We start from the raw sequence: 19,300 nt of genomic DNA, 5'->3' as shown, positions 1-19,300 counted from the left end.
GAAGCTGAAAAGAAAAAAACAAAGAGAATTGCTCACCTCAGTAGGACACTGATTGGTTATATAGATATCATTACTTACTGACATAGTAAGGACTTCTTACACCATACTGTGTAGGACTATGTCTGAAATAGATCAACCTGACCACCGACTTTGAAATGTTTTCCTCCATTCTCTTCTGGGCTAAAAGTGCCACAAAAATAACAAATTACACATCACACTGTGTCTCGCTGAGAGTATCTCTGAAAAGTACTTGTGTGCTTAGACAAAGACCAGTCTCAAAGGCAAATATATCTTAAGCTGTAACAATGACTCTACCATGAAGCCAGAGTGATATTAATAGTGCTCAGTCCTGCCCAGAAAGATTTGTTCTTAAAGGCCAATTTAAACAAAGTGCTTATTTCTTTCTGTCCCAGTTCCCCTCTTCAAAATGCTCCTGTTACTTTGTTCTCATTGTTACTTTTTTTTTTTTTTTTTGCCTGTGAACATTGTCAGATAAGCATGACATAAAATAAGCACCGTTTTTTAAGTAGAAGGAGGGGGAAGGGATATTCATAAGCAGAAGTTACCAAGTTTTATCAGCGAGCAGACCAATAGACCTGTTCTGGAGTATACTCAGGGCTTTCATTCACTTTCCCTCCAGTCCGAGGGATACTATAATCTGCTGTCTGGAGAATAAAATGATTCCAAAGGCTCCTTCTAAAGAGAGCAACTTAATGTTCAAAATGCAATTACAAGAAATGGTGACTTTTACACCCCAAAGCTGACTATCTGAAAATAAAATAAGTGTGTTAAAGATACAATGTAAACAATCTTTTTGGGCTAGCTGTGTCTATTAATAATGAGGAAATAATATTATGCTCACACGCTATAGCACTTTGATCACCAAGGACACTATACTCTTAATAATCTGTCTGCTTCCTAAATATCAATAAGAAAAGTTGTTACTAGCCTGAAATTAGAGGAAAACAAAGCCAGAAATTTTAGCCATCTCATATTAAATATTTTTATATGTAATATCAATATATTTCAGACTATTCAGAAGAGTAGCTACTAGCATTGTATTTTGAGGAAATTAACGATTAAAATTAAAATTAAAAAAAAAAAAAAAAAGCCTTGCGGCTCATCACTCATCCGGATCAGATACATCAGAATCCCAACTGGTTTAACTGGAAACGCGATGCTAATTTCCCAGTTAAAGCAGAGGTGGGTGCCTCCAGGCACTCGGGAGGCGCTCCGGTTGTCCCGCTGAGGGACGGCGCTGCCTTGTGGCGAAGCGGCGGGGCCTCGCCCGCCGCGCTGTTGTGGCCGCCGCCGGCCGCCGTCGTGGCGCCGCTGCGCGCGCGGGGCAGCGGGGGCGGGGCGCGATGGCGGAGACCGGGAGAGGAGCGGGTGAGTGGCGGGGCCGGAGCCGGACGGGGCCCTCTATCCTTTCCCTCTCCTCCTTCTCCCTCTCCCTTTCCTTTCCTAGGCGCCCACCCCTCGCCCCTGGGTTGCCCCTTGCCCAGCCTTTCCCTGGGAGCTTGGGGTGGGCCCGTCTGGGTGGCTGTATTTGTATGTATGTATATACGCACGCACATATACACACGTATACATGTACGCATACATATATATAATAGTTGGTCTCACTGTGTATTAACGCTACTGCTTTCTTCTGCCCCGGGATTTCATCCCCGGGCTTTACCGGAGACACCTGTGGGTAAATAGAGGGAAAAGAGCGGTCGCCTTCCACATGCATGAAACTGTTCTCTGTGGAAAGCCCTCCCGTGGTATGTGCCAGGAGGTTGAGCAGGGGTGACTGAAATAAGCTAGTGCAAGGGGACTTCCGTTTGTGTCAAGGCGTTAAAACCGTTTTTATTAGGTTGGTTTTTTTTTTTTTTTGTTTGTTTGTTTGGTTGGTTTTTTGTTTACTAGCATTCATATTGTTAAAGAGAAATGAAAAGTTCTGTAGGTGCAGCTCGGTACGATGAGAAGAATACACTAACTTCTAGTTTTGTTTTTGCCTCTGATTTCAGTCAATCTGTCAGAATAGCTGCCGGAATCTGTAGTTATTTATTTGCTTCTTTCATGTGTATTTAACTAGTGCAGACATCGAGTTATCTGTTTTAAAATAACTTCACAATGTTTGTAATTGAAAAAAAAAAGTTGGGGGTAGCTCTACCTGAAATTTACTGTTAATCTCTTTCCCTTCTTTCATTGAAAATTTTAAACTCCTGATTGAAGATGGAAATCTGGAGGAGGTCTGAGATAATGTAAATATGTCTGACTTTAACAAAAATGGCTGTATAAAAGAAGGACAAAAAGAACAGTGCCTCTGCTCAGGGGATAGGGAAAGCATGGCTCCTTGTTCCACCTTGTCAGCCAGTCAGTGTGTGTACCCAGTCAGATGAGGTCATATTGAGCAAGAAACATATTTCTGCAAAGGGAGGACGAATGCTTCTTGGACAATGACGTGAACTCATGGTTTTCTGTCTTCTAGTTTTGCTCCTTCATACCATGTCTTTTTTCCTTTTTTTTTTGTTTCCCCCCCCCCCCCCCACCAGGATTCCTATCCAAGAGGATTTAGACCTCGCTTAAAAAGGTAGGAATTTTAATTTGGCTATATTCTTTCTTTCATGGGCCACTGGAATAAGCTAAGCTTATTTGCTTTGCTAGCTGCTCCATTATATTGGATCTTTTTCTGGAAGAGAGAAAAGAACAACAAATCAAAACTTTTTTTTCCCTCCCATGTACTCAGTTGATAACATTACCTATTTGTACATCCTGTCACTGGTATGAAGTAGTGTAAGAGATGTCACCTCCCCCTCATACCCTTTATTGCTGGACTTTTCACGGCAGTTTATTTTTGTTGATCCTTTGCTGCATTATTTTATAGATCCTGGGGTTTTAATTAAGATGAATGCTTAAATAGCTGTGGCACATGCATCCTCTTTGTGGCATCATTCTACTCCTTTTTAAGTTAAACACAGATGTTTTGGTTCAGGTTACATGAAGTTTTATTTTGAAGTATATTTTGAAAGATTGACTGAAGGACACATGCTGGGAAAATGCACAGGTGTTTAACTTCTTATGTTCTACAGTAATTCATTTGCAACATCTGGAAGTATCTTTATGCCAGTAGTGAATCTTCTGTTCCTGAAATCTGGTTTTAAAGAAATTAAAGCCTTGGTTGTTTTGTTCTTCTCTGTGAGACAGGAAAGTGTTGTATTTTCCCTGTAAACTCTGTGAAATGCCCTTGCGTGATTTCCTTTGTAAAATGTTGAGATACATAAAACCCCAGGTTTCCAATGGTACATCAGACTATATTCTAATTAAGAGTTAGTTACACACAGCACAGTGTGAGATGTGTGTTTAATGCAATAACTTTTTATAGGCTCTTTTAGCAAATAACTTTTTTTTTTCAGTTCCTGAAAACTAATCTGGATCTTGACATCTGCTGGGAGGATATATATGCATATTTATTTACTTCCTTGTGGAAAATATAATTAGATTCTAGTGATCTTTTAGTATATTATACTAGCCATATTATAAACTGTTTATTTTATATTAGTTGGGTTTCACGTCTGGTACCTGAAGATAGAAATATTTTGCTGTCCTGATGAATGAGGTAGTTCAGATGAAAGGCCTGTGGGATCAGGAATTCTAGAAACAGTCTGGTTGTTTTCAAAAAGACTGTGAAGACATATTGTCTTGAAGAAATACCATGCACCTGTTTTCAGCAGAGAAATAAAAGAGCCACAACAGCCTCTGAAGCAGGAGCTTCAATTCTGTGTCTTTCATTCTTCTGTGATGTGAGCGGAAGCACATCTGTCACATAACATGAAGTCGTTATTTTATTATGATGCAGACATGATTAAAAGTACTTGTGTCTTGGATATGTTGTGTCAGAGGAGCTGAAGGGTTTTTGAACTAGAAGATGACAAGGTACAGATTATTTTAAAAAGGCTCTAAAAGTCTATATGGCTTGTGGCTTTGTCTTTGTCTGTGCTTGATGCCCCTAAAAGTCTGTATGGCATTTGTGACTCTCCCTGCCTGTGTTTGAGATATCAGGGGAAGAGGGCATCAGAAAGTACCTCTCCATAGATATCGGTTTTTATGTGCTCAGTCCCTCATGTGTATGATATATTGCATGTATATGAGAAATATATCTGACTTTTATTTGTGAGAACATGTACAGTAGATTCTGGGCCTTGGATTTGTATTCAAATGCTTGCTAATGCCTGCCTTCTCTAACACTTGTTGAAGATGCCTGCTGCCTGTGATTCGGTGCTTGAGGATATTGAAGACATTGTGTCAGCAGAAGATGTGAAACCACACGACCGACAGTTTGTGAGAAGGAATGTTTTTCCAAAAGTGCGAAAACGCAATTCACAGAAAAAGGTTCAGACAGAAGATGATCCCCCAAGTGACAGGTAAAGTCTTACATCAACTTGTTACTTTTCTTGCAGCTTGTATACGCTGTCAGCTTCTAAAAATAAGGTGGGAGTACTCATTATCTCATAAATCTGAACACAGGATAAAAGTGAGTAAAATAGTCTTCATAAAATGTAGGGAGAATAAGTAATAAGCCCTAGGCAAATTTATTTTCCTGGGTAAATTTTCTGTAGAAATCAGTAATCACTGAGATGTTGACGAATGGAATAATCACACTGGAAAAATGGTTTCTGTTACACTTTTATATGTAAAAAAATTTCTGAAAAACTGTCTGCTTCATCTTAATTACCTAAATAGAATCTGAGCTCTTCAAATAGCAGTCCTGGAGTAGCCTTTTGGCATCTCTAATGAGAAATAAGAACAAAATCCTGGGAGCTGCAATAGGGTTGAGGTTGGAAGGTTGTCTTGTCCAAACCCCCTGCCCGAGCAGGGCCACCAAGAGCCGGTTGGTCAGGGCTGCTTTTTGGACTAGATAGTTTCTGAATATCTCCAGGGATGGAGATTCTGCAACCTCCCTGCTTAACTTGTGCCAATTGCTGGTCATTTTTAAAGTGAGAAAGGCGTTTCCAGATGTTCAGAGGGAACTGCCTGTGTTTCAGTTTGTGCCTGTTGCCTCTGGTCCTGTCACTGTGCACCACTGAAAAGAATTTGGCTCTGTCTTCTTTGCACTCTTCCTTTGGGTATTTATATACTTTGATGAGATCTCTCTGGGCCTTCTCCAGGCAGAATAGTCCCAGCACTCTCAGCCTTGCCTCATATGAGACATGTTCCAGTTCCTTAATGATCTTTATGGCCCTTTGTTGGACTATCTCCCGTACATCCATATTTCTCTTGTGGATGCATCTCGTCAGTGCCCAGGGACTTATGCATGCCCAGTTTGCTGAAGTATTCCTGACCCGGTCCTCTTTAACAAAGGTTACATATTCCTTGCTTGTCTTTCATCCTGGTTTCTGGAACCTGGGATTTACAGAGGCTGTACTTCTTGTGTGTACGTCCTGCAAGTGAAACAGTGAAACTTCAAACTTTTGAACTTGCTGTTTTATTTCAGTGGAAATAGTATGCAATAACCATGGAATGTATCTTTCCATTTTTCCTACTTGGGATTCCCATAAGAATGGAATCAGCTTTCTGCTGCAGTGGAATTGATTAGAGTATAGGTCAGCTCATTTATTGATACCAATTTCTACTGCATTTCTGAGATCTGGATTTTTTTTCCTCTTTCTTCCTCCATTAGTTTCAAGTTGGTGGATAAAATTTCCCTGTATGATAAAGATGAAAATAAAATAGGTATGGGAATTTAATTTCCTGTGGGGAAATTAAATTTTGTTTTTTCATTAGTGTTCAAAAGGGATTTTGTAAGCATAACAATGCATCTTTATCTGAATGCCCCTAAAAGTGCATTGGCTCCAGTCTGCCAGGAGTGTATGTACAGCTGAACTGGTGCTCTGTAGATACTTCACACTAGCACGTCATGCACCAAAGTATTCAGGTACTCTGAATCTAACAAGCTGTGTTTTAGTGGTTTTGACCCAAGAAAGCACGTTGAGCATGTGTTGTTTAGACAGTAGGAAGTCTAGATACACTGTGTTTACACTTAATGATCATTAATGTTCCATCAACAAATTTCTATTTCTAGCTAAGGGAAGCATCTTTTAAAAAAAGAAGCGTGGAGGGGAAGTTAAAAAAAAGATGTACGCAGGGCGAAGCATTGTGTACCAGGATGTGTGGTGTTCTTGTACTGGCATCTTTAGCTCATTGGCAGTTATCCCAGGAATTTCAGTGAGAGCTTCTTGCAGAACTTTTTGTTGATTCTTTAGGCACTGTGTGTGCTATCTCCAGGCTGCATGTCTGTCATGCGCCTTCTGTAACCCAGAAAGATTGGGATATGTGCTTTCAGATATTCGTGTGGCTGGTGGCCCCTCAGTTAAGAATTTATAAATCTGGCTTGTATGGAGGGAGCTACAACCAGTGGGTGCCATAATATAAAAGGTTGCAATTTAACTCTTCACAGTTTGTTTGCTGGTGGTCTAATTTCAGTGCAATTACTTGAAGGTTGCTTGTTACAAGATAGGATAATTTTCAGAAAGTTGAGGGGTGTTGGAGTTTTGTTGGTTTTTTTTCTTGGGTTTTTTTTTGTTTGCTATTTGCTTATTTGTGTGTTTTTGTTGGAGTTTTTGTTTTTGCTTTAATGTAACTACAGTGCACCGAATCTCTTCTTGTCCTACAGCTCTTGTACCGTCTCCATTCTAAAACTCTTTTCAAACTGTTTTCCAGCTGTTTGTGGATTGACTTCACCACAAGGGAGAGGATTGGAAGAGTGAAAGTGAGAAAACTTGTGGGTTGAGATGAAGGCAGTTAAAGTGAAGGAAAGAGTAGGGAAAAACCCCAAGTGATGCAAAAGCGATCACTTACCACCTCCCACAAGCAGACTGGTGCCCAGCCAGTGTCAGAACAATGACTATTTTTGAAAGATCAAACCCACAATTTTTATTGCTGAGCATGATGTCATCTGAAATGAATTATCCTTTTGGTCAGCTATTCTGTTCATGTTCCTCCCAACCTGTTGTCCGTCTCCAACCCACTTGCGGTGAGATGGAGCACAGTGGGAAACAAGCAAGGATAGTTCAACAACAGCTAAAACATAGGGGTGTTATCAACCCTGCTTTGGTCACGAATACCAAACACAGCACTATACAGGTTGCTCTGAAGAAAGCTGACTCTATCCCAGCAAGACCTAATACCTGTTACGCTAAAATCACATAATAATAGTGGTTTTCCTCAGCTGTTTTGGAGTTGCTACTGTTTGTGTTGCATATTTTGTATTTGAAGAATTACAGTTCATTGAGTCTGTTCAGTGGGCTTAAAGGGGAAGCTTGTTCATCTTTTAACTTGCCTTTTTCATTCATTTTTCCTAAACAGCATTATTCCTGGTGTTCAGAAAATCTGGATTCGTACATGGGGATGTTCTCACAATAACTCAGATGGTGAATATATGGCTGGACAGCTGGCTGCATATGGATACAAAATTACAGGTAATGATATGACTTCAGTTTTTCTGGGGTGAATGTTCAGAGCTGTCAAACTGACATCAAATGTTCTTAGTCTTAATAACAGTTTTGAAAAATCCTGTTCCGATCCCTTTCTGATTTGAAGGTGCAGAGGTAAAGTGTTTTCCTGGCATTAAACAGAACGATTACAAGATGAGTGCTTTCAGAATGGTTAGATTATCTTGACAGGGCAGACATCTAATAGGTGTCATGCAGTGCCTTTTTTTGGGCATTTTCCTTGCTAACTGAATTGAAAAGTTTTCATAAGAGTGGAAGGGAAAGATATTAATTCTTGCTTTTCTGACTACAAGCGGTGGAACTCAAGGGGGAGAGAAAGGTGGTGTGTTGTCACTTGATGAAGTGTGTGTTTGATGCTGGAGCAGAGATGAACTACTCCAGATGAATGATCTTTTGTTTCAGGAGAGATGATCACTAGGATGGAGGTGGGATGATGCAGGTTCCAAAGAGCTGAAAATGCTATTTTTCCTTTCCTTCCAAGTACTTAAAAACACTCTTCATCATTTTGTTCCTCCTTCCCAGTCCTAAAAAAACCCCCAAATTTGTGGTAGTGCTGACTACATTTCATCTCCTTAATGCAAATGTGTCGACATAAAAGTTGAAAAGTTAGACTAATGTCGTATTTCAATAGCTAAGTATTTATCTGAATTTTTTGATCTAGCTTATGACTAGTTAAAATAGAAATAAATTTTAGTCATTAATGCAAGTTCAGGTCTGTCTTGCATTTAAACTTGCATCTGGCTTGTACTGAAAGACTGCAGGGTTGGTTGTCTGTCCTGACATTTTTCTGAAAGTATTTTACTCCTGATTTAACAAAATGATTGTTTCTTTTCTTGAATATCTCATGATACCATTAAGCAGTTGCATCTCGTTTTCCTTTATTGTGGTTGATCTTTCTGCATTTGTATAAGTAAAAATTAGATACTGAATTATTCAACTACCTGAACCATTTTATGGAACCCAGGTGATTCTTAAATTATTGGTACAACTCTGGAGTAGGTGTGCTCTTTCCACAGACAAATGGAGTGCTGGTCCAAAAAGTCTTATTTGTGACAGCTGTTTGTGTAAGATTACAAATGAGTTCTCACTTTGCCTTGTTATGGCTTTCTTAAATTTAACTTCTCTTTACCTGAATTTTTTTAATGCATATTGTTCCAGAAGCTAATTCTGGCTTGTCAGGATTTTGATGGCTTTCCTGTACTTTTGGAATTTTATTGGGAGAAATGTAGGAAAGATGGAGTGCAGTGAAGAAATGAACTATGTTAAATTTCTGATACCTTATCTTTTTAGAAAATTAAGTGTTCATAACTTTCGAGTAGAAGTCTACATCTAGAATCTGAAACTGAGAACTAAAAATTGAATAAAAGCTGCAATTACAGGGACAGGAATACATACAGAGTAATTTTGGTAGTTGTATATGAAATCAACTTCTAGTTTCGGGTCATTATTAAATTGAAGTTTTGCTTTAGTTAATTTCTGTGTATGTGTATATATATATTAAATCAAACAAATCCCAGTGCTAGGTGATAGGAAGAAATTACGCAGTGTGGTTTCTTCTTTTTGAAATGAGGTAATTTCTTTTTAAGCTGATATTATTTAAGGTCCTCTGGAAATTTCCTTTTTGTTCAACGGAACAAAAATATTTGCTACAAATTCTGGCTAAAGTAAATTTTTACAAACCCATCTACTGAGCTTTCTCTTTAATAGGTTGTTAATGAAGCTGGAACTGAGTGCAAGTGTAGCAACTGTGTCAGAATCTGAAGTGGATACTAGTGCTGTGGTTCAGAGGGACCTTAATAGACTAGAAAAAGGGGTAATGGAAGCCATATGACATTTAGCAAAGGCAAATGCAAAATCCTAGGATTGGCATAACTTCAGCTAGTGTTAAAGGTGAGTGTGGGCAGACTGAGTAGAAAGCAACTTTGCAGAAGAAGATTTTGGGATTGAGGTAGACAAGAAATGAGCATGAGTCAGCAGTGAAGTCTTGTAGCAAAGAAGGCAAACTGCATCCTGGGCTGTGTTAGCAAGAGTGCAGCCAGCAGGTCTGGGAAAATGATTCTTCTTCTTTGTGTAGTACTTGTGAGATGGTGTTTGGAATGCTGTGTCCAGTAATCCAGCTTTGGTCCTTTTTTGGACTCCACAGGAAAAGACAGAGGTTGGTGTAATGGAGTGAGTCCAGTGGAGAGCCAAGATGGTTTTGGAGCACACAATGTATGAGAAGAGATTGGGAAGACTGGGTTTCTTCAGCTTTAAGAAGAGAAGGCTCATGGAAGATTCTAGTTGCAGACAGCAATGTCCAGTAGGAGAGTACAGAGAAAATGGAGTCAGTTGCTTCTCAAAGGTGTGCAGTCAGACAACGGAGTCTTGCTCTTGACAAAATGGCAGTTCAGATTTTTAGCATCCAGTGCATAAGTTATTGCTCATGCTATCCATTTTTGATTTTTACTTAGAGGAAATGCCAATGTAGAAATTTTCCCAATATTTCTCAAATATCTCTTGTAAATCTCTTCTTAAGAAAGCATTTTTTTTTTATAGTAGGTCATCTGGGAAGTTCAGATAGAATGTTAAGTAGGGATTTAATCTCTTTGTCCTATAGAGTGAATTAGTTACTCAGTAACTATTGCTTGAAGTAATCCAAATTTCAAACATTTCTTGAAATTAAGCTTAATATTGTTTACAGTATGGAGGACAGGGAAAAAAAAGAAAATGTCTTGCAAGAACTATTTTCTAAATCAATGCCTGTCTCTGTTGCTAGAATCTGTTGTTACAGTGTCTTGGACAACTATTACTTAAATAAAGTGTTTGGATTAGTCTGTTTCCTACATGTTCCTAAGCTTTTGAGTCAACACTTACTGAAAAGGTGATGGAATAAAGTCCTGGTTTTAGGGAATGAGGTGTGAGCTTTACTTGCAATTATCGCTCCATTATAAATGAAATGGTCAAGCACTGTTTCTAGTGTCTTCTGTCTAATTGTAAGATTGAAAAAAAACCAGAAGGAAGAAAAGCAGCGTCAGACAGTTTCCTGTTGGTAACTAAAAGTTGTAACAGTGCAACCTGCCTTATAAGTTGACTTACCTGAAAGTGAATATTAATATAACATCCTCCTGGCTTTTCATGTGTTTTAAAAACATTCTTTCTGTACAAGCAACCTGTGTTGCTTTCAGGAGTGTCTGTATCCAAAGGTGAAGGCTGAGGGCTGTGCTACAGTTCTTCACACCAAAGACTACCTTTGTCTGGGGAGAGAGTGGAGTGTGAATCAACAACATCCAGATATTGCAAAACAGCAATGATGATTAAAAGTCACGGACTGCATCATCTTAAAAATAGGTAAAGGGAAACCAGAAAAGCCAAACCTATTTTTGTATCTGCTCTTACAGGGTGAAGGTAGGCAGCATTCTGAACAAATCTTGCATACCATACTGTGAGAACACAAAGCTCTTTTGTGAGTCTGAGCCACCCAGAAATGTGTGGACCAGCTGCTATCAGTGAAGGGCTGTACCATGGGTACTTGTTCATATTCTGAAAACACTACAGCTGACAATGGCTTTACTGGTTCTAAAACTGGTTTTGGTTTCTTGGCAGCTTGACTTGCAGTATAGTTTAGATATGCCTGCAAACCTACTGGAATGTTCCCTTTGAGATACGCCCTGGAGGAAGAGATTCTCATGGTACAGACAAGTAATGCCTCCTGTGAAAAACAGGAAGTGGGCAAACTGGGAGCTTTCAAATCTTGTGACCCAGATTTTTGTCTGGAAAGAGAGTTCAGTATGTGTGCCACTTATAGTACTTTCTCTCTGAAAAGTGGAACTGAGCATGTATAGTCAGACATAGAAGACATTGACTTCTGAAGCGAGTAGTTGTATTAGCATATGTTGACATTGGTAGGTTTCTGGTTCTGTGGAATTAATGGGTTTTGGTCCAGCCTTGAATGCGTTTTGATGGATCAAGCTGTTATGTGTGCTTGTTGTTTTGTAGTGATTGCTTCTGGCTTGAGGCTGTTCAGGTCCAAAGCATTTCCTCCTTGGTCATTGTAAAACGTGCTGGGGGCAGAAAAGGCATTGCTAATGACTTCGTGTTCATTCTTCTGATATTTCTAACTTTTTCTTTTATGAGGAGGAAGCAAAAACTGTTATTAAACATTCAGCAAAGCTAAACCAGTCACAGCTTATCTGCACTACACTTCTGTGGTTTTTTAGAAATAAATGCTAGCACAGAACTTTTTCCTCCTGTAGCATGGGATTCTAGAAGCAAGAAGGGGTGGATTTGTTGTGTTGCTAATTCAGTTGTCTTGGTTTTGATTTAGCACCTGGAAACTAGGTTATATTATAGACCCTTAGCTTTACTTGTGCAGTTTTAGACTAGTCTTTGGTCAGGCTTCCTTTTTACTGTCTCAGGAGTTTTTTTTGGTGAGGCTGTTGGATGGAAAGATGCTGTATAGAGGTCACTCCATTATTGTGATTATGGTATTTGCTGGCAGGACTTGTATCAGTGAGATTTGCCAATTGCTATTGAAGCGTAGTGTTTATAATCCAAGTTATGTGTCTTACAGCTCTATAATTCCCTGTGCAGAGAATTTATGTATTTCTCTAAAGCAAATATCAAATAATATTTTGAAACACTGCTAAAGAAATTATCTGGGTTTTTTTTACCCCTTCTGCTTTTTAATTTTCTAAACGCTTGTCAGTTTTGTTTACCAGTGGATATAGCTGAGGTATCCTTAAGACTGTCCATCTGCTTAAACAGCACATTTGAGTAGAAGAAAGAAGGAAGAAGACAAGGAAGAACAAATGCTTTTGATCTACTTAAGACCTCATGTTGAAAAGAAGACAGATGTAGAAGGAAAAAGTCTGCTGTGGAAAAGCAGATGAGGTGCTACAATCTAACATGGACTTTGGTGTTCAACAGCATTGTCTAGTGTTGGTTGAGTTGCATAAACCATGCTTGCTTAGGCTTTAACCATCCCCATACAGACATAGCAAAGCATGCTGCAGCATACATTTTATTCATCCAAGTGGAAAATAAAGAAAATTACTAAGACTGTACAGGTATTGATTCATGGGTTGTGAATCACTTCAGAATCTGGTGCTTTGTTGTAAGTGTTGTTATAAAAGTACTTTTCTACTACACAATGAAATTTTAATTTTAGATTTTGATTTATTTTATTGTCTTAAAGTAGAGATCTCTCAAACTATTAAAATAAGCTTTCTGCAGCTTGCATACTGGTTGATGAAGTATTTTGGCTAAGATTTTTGCTGATGTCTAGTGTATGCTTTTACTTGGTCAGAATCAGCAGTTGGTCTTTAGATTTTTTACTCTCCACCCTGCTGATCATGCTCATGTGTTCCTTCTTAGGTATAATGTAAAACAGTAGTGATTACTGTGTAATTTTTGGGATGGGCCATCCTCATTGTGAGGTATTTTTAATATTCTTTTTTTAATCTAAAAAGAATCTTTATTACATACTCATTAAGTGCCTTATCAATCAGAATTCAAGTTTATCCCTTTTGTTTGGATTTGTACTTTTCAAATGGTTGTGAGTGCAGAGCCAATTTAGAAAAAAAGAGTCTTTACAGCCTTTTTTGGGGGACAGGATGTCTGTGGTGTGTGTTTAAATCCACAAAATACAACACCCCACTGCTTTTCTGGTGATGAGAGGTGTTTCTGTTTTCTGTGACAGCACTACAGTCATGAAACTGTCCTCTGAAGCAGCTGAGCAATGGAGGAAAGTGAACAGAGGCATAAATGCCTGCAGTGTTTTGTACCCCCAGCGAAGAATTCTCCTGTTGTCTATAACTTGTAGTCACAATCCCCTATGGTTTTTGCATTGCTTAATAACCTTACCTGCAACAGATTTCTCTTTCAGATTCAAGCTGACTCATCTGGATATAAAAGCTTTTGGATGTTGATACTGAGAGAGGCAGTAAAGTAGCTTGTTTCTGTACCTGTTGTCTTAAGATAATTGCCTTACCAGCGATATGGATTCCTGCTCTCAGAAGATCTGAGTTGCTGCTTGTCACAAGTTTGCTTTGTGCATTGATTCTTGGTATTCAGGCTTGAAAACTCTGCTCGGTTGTGCCCAGAGAATGAATGTGTGGGGTGTGGGTGGGGAGGTTTTCATCTGAAACTTTTGTGGTGAAATGGCTTAGGAAGATCAGGAGAGAGGGTGAAATGGGACATAGGGGGGAAGGCAGATGATATGGGATATAGCAGATGGAGTTGCACAACTGGAGACGATCAAGGTTTCGCAGTTCTTTGGAGGAATACAGGTATTCCCAGTGAAGCCGAAGTGTCCCATAAGCCAGTGAGTGGGATGATGATACTGGAAATGGTTGTGGTGCTTTCTTGCAGCGTAGAGTTCGTGCAGTACCATGCTATGACTCAACTGTAGCGGTGCATGTTCCCCAGGTCTCGGTAAACTAACATATAATTGTGGGTTTTGGCAGCTTTGTATTACTGCTCCAGTGTTCCCTGTAAAACTTCCTAACCTATGTGTGGCTAGACTTCTGTTACTTATCACTGCTGACTTGTAGCACAGTGCAAGATATACAACCTCTTTTTCCTACCTCAGCTTCCTCAGCATCAGCTTCTTATTCCTGTTGGGCAACTTTCTGTTAAGTGGGCTATCCAGCTTTGAGAATGTTGTCTCCAGTACCAGACAGAACTCCTAGTTCTCAAACTGGGAAGTGTTTCCCCTGGTCATGGGAGAATTGGATAAGAACTAGCCTGTGTTTTCTCCTCATAATGGCATCCTATCTCACTTCCCTTAGAGCTTGATATGACAAGTGTGTACTATTTTCTTTATCCTGCTTAAAATCACCTATTTTACAATTAATCTGTGAATGGTTTTTGTCCTTGTGGTATTTTAATTTCTCAATTGCAGGGCTGGCAGCTGAAACTTGGGAGCAGGCTGGAGAGGCCAAATAAATCTTTTGTGTACAGTATCTTCAGAGACACTTGTAGAGAGCCCGCTGGGTAAATTTAAGCATACATAACGTGTTTAGGATTAGTTCTAGTGATGGAGTGTTGGCTGCATACTCTAGTGGTTGTGCAGTGGGGTTTAGTTCTGGCAATGCTGAACTTCATGTAATCCAGAAGAATGACTTTGAAAAGGATTGAACCATTAAGGGTAAATTTCAACTTCTGGTAACATATCCTCCTATCTGGAATGTGCCCCTGTAGTAAATGAAGCATAAATAGCAGTGATGAAGTGAGTTGCAACATAGACATACACATGATGGGGAGCTTTGTGGGGCACTCTATGGAGAGCTTAGTTCCACGTCTCCTAGTTCTTTGGGCTTATGGAAAATTTTTAGAAGATTTATGAAAAGTAATGGGAGAACAGACCATTTTTTTTATAACCTGAAGAGATTTCTTTGACCATGTACTCTCAGAGGTAGGACCAAGATTATATTTTGATCGGGAACATTTGTAGGGGCATCTGGAAGAGTTGTTGCCCTGCGTGATTGGAGAATTGTGGTGGGGGGTTAATGTTTACCGCAGACTCTTGATATAATTTGGCTACAGTTTCATTTGCTGGTAGATGTTCCTTGGTTTTGAGAAACTGCGGATGAGGATGGAGTTCTCTGAACTTGGTATGGTTACAGCTTTGCATTAAGATGCTTATAATTTATTTTGGGAATGCTTTTTGCCCAGTTGCAGTGTGGGTGCCTCCACGTGTGTAGTTGCTGCTTGCTGTATGTTACTCCACAGAGGAAAGGCCAACCCGAGTGAGTTGCTTTCCAACGTGTTGCTTGTAAGAATTGTCAGTGTAGCACAACTGAACTTGAACTGTGCTGTGTCTCCAAATACAGAACATTAACCTGTATTGTTCTATCTCTGTTAGGCCTGAGGGCATGCTAAGAGAAAAGACTGCCATGTGATTATGGAGTCTGGCTGGAGACAGCAGAAATTCACTAAACAGATAAGTGACACAAATTGGTTTTGGTGCTTTTCCTCATTGATGGAAGCAAATTAAGTCCATTTCTTTCTCTCTCTTTTATTTATTTTTTCCCCTGCCTGCTAGACCTGAGTGTAATTGTTATTTCCTTCTTCATGGCCATTTTGGGTTATGTTCATGTAAGCCTGGTAGGTGCTTCTCGGGCTCCCAGGTGTTAAAACAGGTCCTGTTGCTGAGTGAACAAGTAATGAAGCATGTAGCAATTTCTTATCTCTTCCAGAGTCCCATCTCACCCTTGGAGTGTATCTCAGGTCATCTGTGCTTTTAGTTATGCCTTTTTCCTCTCTTTTTTTTTTTTTTTTTAAATGATACAGCATTGTGTCTCCCCAGACCTGGTTGGCATGAGCAAGTTCAGACCCTTCTGGTTTCTTTCTATCAAAATATCTTACAGTAGTCACACACACGCAGTCGGTAATGCATGAAATAGTTTAGACGGGTAGCTTTTTCAGCCGAAGAGGGTTTAAATCTCTGGGTGGGCTGGGCACGGCCCTTGGGCGCGGTGGTGCCGTTCCGGGAGGAGCCGAGAGGGGGCAGCAGTGGATAAGGAGTGCCGCGGTGGGCCGCGCTCCTGCTTCCCGTCAGCCGGGAGGGCACTGAAGCTTCCCATTCTTTCTGGGCTGGATGAACGACGGAATGTGGGGATGCTGGAGCAGTAGTCAAATTTGAAGTGCAGTCATGTGCATTCAGCTGAACCGGCTTTAAATTATTTGCTGTCATTCCAATCTTATGTCAATTTAGTTGCTGAGTTTGCTATTTAGCATTAAGAAGGTCTGTGTTTCATACTTCTATTTTGTCTCAGTTACCACTCTGTAGTTTAAGTTATGTTTTGTGTTAGACTCATCAGTTCTCCTTCCAGAGAGTCTGTGTTGAGGATTGGAGATTCATGAAGTGTAATTGCTAAATTCACCTTTTTTAAGAATTACTCCATTTGGAAGCACCTTTCTGCTTTATTTTTATTAGTCTGGGGACATTGCTTTACTTTTATATAAGACTTTCCCTCTGAAATGTTATTTGAGGGTTTTGCTTATAATGATTGATGTGTTGTTCATTAAGGAATGATTAAAAAATTTGTTTAATTTTAATAATCTTAGTACACTCTTACAGTGTGTATTACATCAAGACACTAAAAACGGTGAGGATGACTGAACGAATACTAGTTGTTGAAATGCATAACAACAGCATAAGTAAAACCGTGAGTGTAAAGACAGATGGTGTTCAGGTTGGATGTTGGTAAATAATTGTTACAGCTTGTTAAGGCTAGTATTTCAGGTAGATGGTAGTTGTTGTAGTAAGTGCAATGCTATCCTAAGGTTCAAAAACTAGGTTTTTACTTTGTCCGAGCACATTCTGAACAATATGAAGGATCTGATTTAATGTGTTTTTTGAGGGAAAGTGCTACTTACTCTGAATTAACATCCTAAGTTGAATGTGGTGTCTAGCCTACGTAATGAGTTTGTAAATTTTGTGCGATTAACTTCAGGGTTTGTGCAAATACTTTTTTTTAAAATTTGCTTTGGTTGAGTGTATATAATTTTCTTGAGCTTATCTTCAGGAACTTCTGCGTTGTATAAATTTTTGGGGTTTTTCAGCTAAATATTTTTTTAATTTAGTTTTGTAAAATCTTTTATTGTGAATAATGTTTGAAATAGTGGAGATGAGCAAGTTGTCAAAGGGCAGTCTGTCCAATGTATGTGTTGGGAGCAGTAGAGCTGTGTGCACCGGGAAGCACCTGAGTTTGCAGGGAAGGAGCTCTGTATTAGTGGAATGGCATTGTTGCTGTAGTCCTAGGCAAAGCTGGAGCAGACTCCCATGGTACTTGTATCCTCCTGGTGGAGATTATGGCATAACCACTGGATATTCAGTCCTGCTCTTCTCTAGCATTGCTGTGCTTGAAAGCCTGTTTTGAAATTAAGCAAGTTATGCACAAGCTCTTAATGTTTCACAGAAACTGAGTAATTATTTGGTCACATAAATACTATAGACAGAGATCTCTCTCACCCTGAGAGAAGTGATGAGCTGCTCTGCATCTCAAAGGTGCAGAGAAATGGCTTTATTGCATCTTAAAACTCTGTTAGAATGTTTTATATTTTCATAACCTATTTTTGCAGTTCATAGGAAACTTCAGCCTCATCTAGCCAGTTTCTATGACTTTTGTGCTCTTTTCAACCACTTGGGCAAAGTGGGATAGCTGTTATGGCCCAACAGTGTAGCACCCGTGGGGACCTTAAGCTGACTTAGCTGGTGCAGCCTTTACAACACCTGTGCTTAGCCAGGGTATGATGTGCATGCAGAAATGCACATCCATGAATTTTGTATTCACTTCCGTGAATCCTGTAGCTTTTCTGTGCTACCATTTGGAGTTAGCAGATTAAGTGTTGGGGCTGAGGAACAGGCCCAACAGAAGACATTAGCATTTGTCTTGTGTCTCAAATCCCTGGCTTTGGAATTTGCTTACAGAAAGAAGCTAAGCAGAAACTTTGTCTTGGATAACTATAAATAGGATTTGAGTTAATCGTGCCAAAAGTGAATTGCTGTTGATTGGTACAAGACACTGGTGTATAGAGAAGTGATTTTTTTGGCTTGCAATTTAATAAAAGACAGAACACTTGGCTGCTGATTTTATTAGGCGTTTTGGACCCTTAGTTTTTGTTGGCTGGGCTTTAAGGGTAGAAGTGTGCTTGTTAGTAATTGATTCCCTAAGTGATAGTTGACTTTTGAAATTCTGTTGTTTGTTCATTGGTTGCCACTTTTCTGCTTGTCTTTATCATGCTTTGAAAAATTTACTTACCACTGGAAATGTTAATTTTCTTTTGTGAATGTAAAGATGTAGACCATCAGATGATGGTAAATTTGAGCATCCAGTATTTATTTAAACAGAACTTTTAGTCTTATAATTGATAGTGATGGAAGGAGAATAACAGTTGAATATGCTTTAGAAGTCTACTAACCAGAAAATTTAAAAAAAATAAGTTTAGCTGTGAGACAGTCACCTTTATATATTGCTGATGGTTCCAAATATTCTTTGTAACATTACAGTAGAATAGGAAAAACACGACTTGAATTTTTTGTTAAAGGAGAACAATCTCATTGTTAAAGGGTCTTTTTGTTTGCTTGCCTTGTTTTTTTTAATAGAACCCCAAACTCAAGGAAACCTGAGAGAGGGAGGAAAAGTTTCTCCACAAACTGTTTTGCCATGACACTTGTGTCTTTTTGTAAAAAAGTGGCTTGTTGGAAAACTTACATGTTCAGAATTGTCTTTGCGCCTATCCATGATTTTCCAAATACAAACATGGTAGAGCAGGAAAAACAGCATTTTCTGTAGGTAACTGCCAGTTCACTTATGGGTGTAGCTTTTCAATGCTGTCAGTGGTTCCTCGCTTTACTGAGGCAGAACTACATTTAAATGGAGGGGTCTGTGAACTTTGCCTCTGCTCTTCAGTGAGTTGGGGAGAAATTCCCATAGTTTATCAGCACCTCATTGTGATGCTGCTCACCTGCTGCAGGCAGAATGGCAGCCAGGTGCAGGAGTTTAGTTCTGCAGTGTAAACTGATGCAGAGGAGGATTGGGAGAGGAATTTTAAGTAAGATTGTTTTCCCTGACCACCTGCAGGGAGTAGGCTCTGAGTTGGTGTTCATGACTGGTGGAGCCCCCTCTTAGACTGCTGCAGTCTGTCATAGGTCACAGGCCAAAAGCCACCTGTGTGGTGAACTTCTTCCCAGGGCTGGGCCATTCACTGGCATTAGTTTTAGCTGGTTGTTGTAAACCTCCAGTGATGGAGAATTCATAACCCCTTTTGGATGATTAACTACCTTTCTGGTTGAAAAGTGTGTGACCTATATCCTTTAG

The 19,300-nt window shown here is 39.5% G+C and overlaps 1 protein-coding gene across 1 annotated transcript in view; it reads left to right on the top strand.

Moving 5' to 3' along the window:
• The first annotated feature begins 1,296 nt into the window (after nt 1–1,296).
• Nucleotides 1,297–19,300, top strand: part of CDKAL1 (CDK5 regulatory subunit associated protein 1 like 1) — a 406,851-nt gene continuing 388,847 nt past the window's right edge. Inside the window, exons 1-4 of the mRNA XM_051799198.1 lie at nt 1,297–1,389; nt 2,541–2,578; nt 4,243–4,409; nt 7,351–7,463. Of these exons, the coding sequence (XP_051655158.1) occupies nt 4,243–4,409; nt 7,351–7,463 (280 nt within the window). The 5' untranslated portion in view covers nt 1,297–1,389; nt 2,541–2,578. The remainder of the gene's footprint in view (nt 1,390–2,540; nt 2,579–4,242; nt 4,410–7,350; nt 7,464–19,300) is intronic.

This window comes from Manacus candei, unplaced genomic scaffold (assembly GCF_025592945.1).
Source record: "Manacus candei isolate 608988 ecotype Guabito, Panama unplaced genomic scaffold, ASM2559294v1 h1tg000049l, whole genome shotgun sequence".
In the NCBI taxonomy this organism is placed as follows: domain Eukaryota; kingdom Metazoa; phylum Chordata; class Aves; order Passeriformes; family Pipridae; genus Manacus; species Manacus candei.
This window is presented reverse-complemented; position numbering and strand designations above follow the sequence as displayed.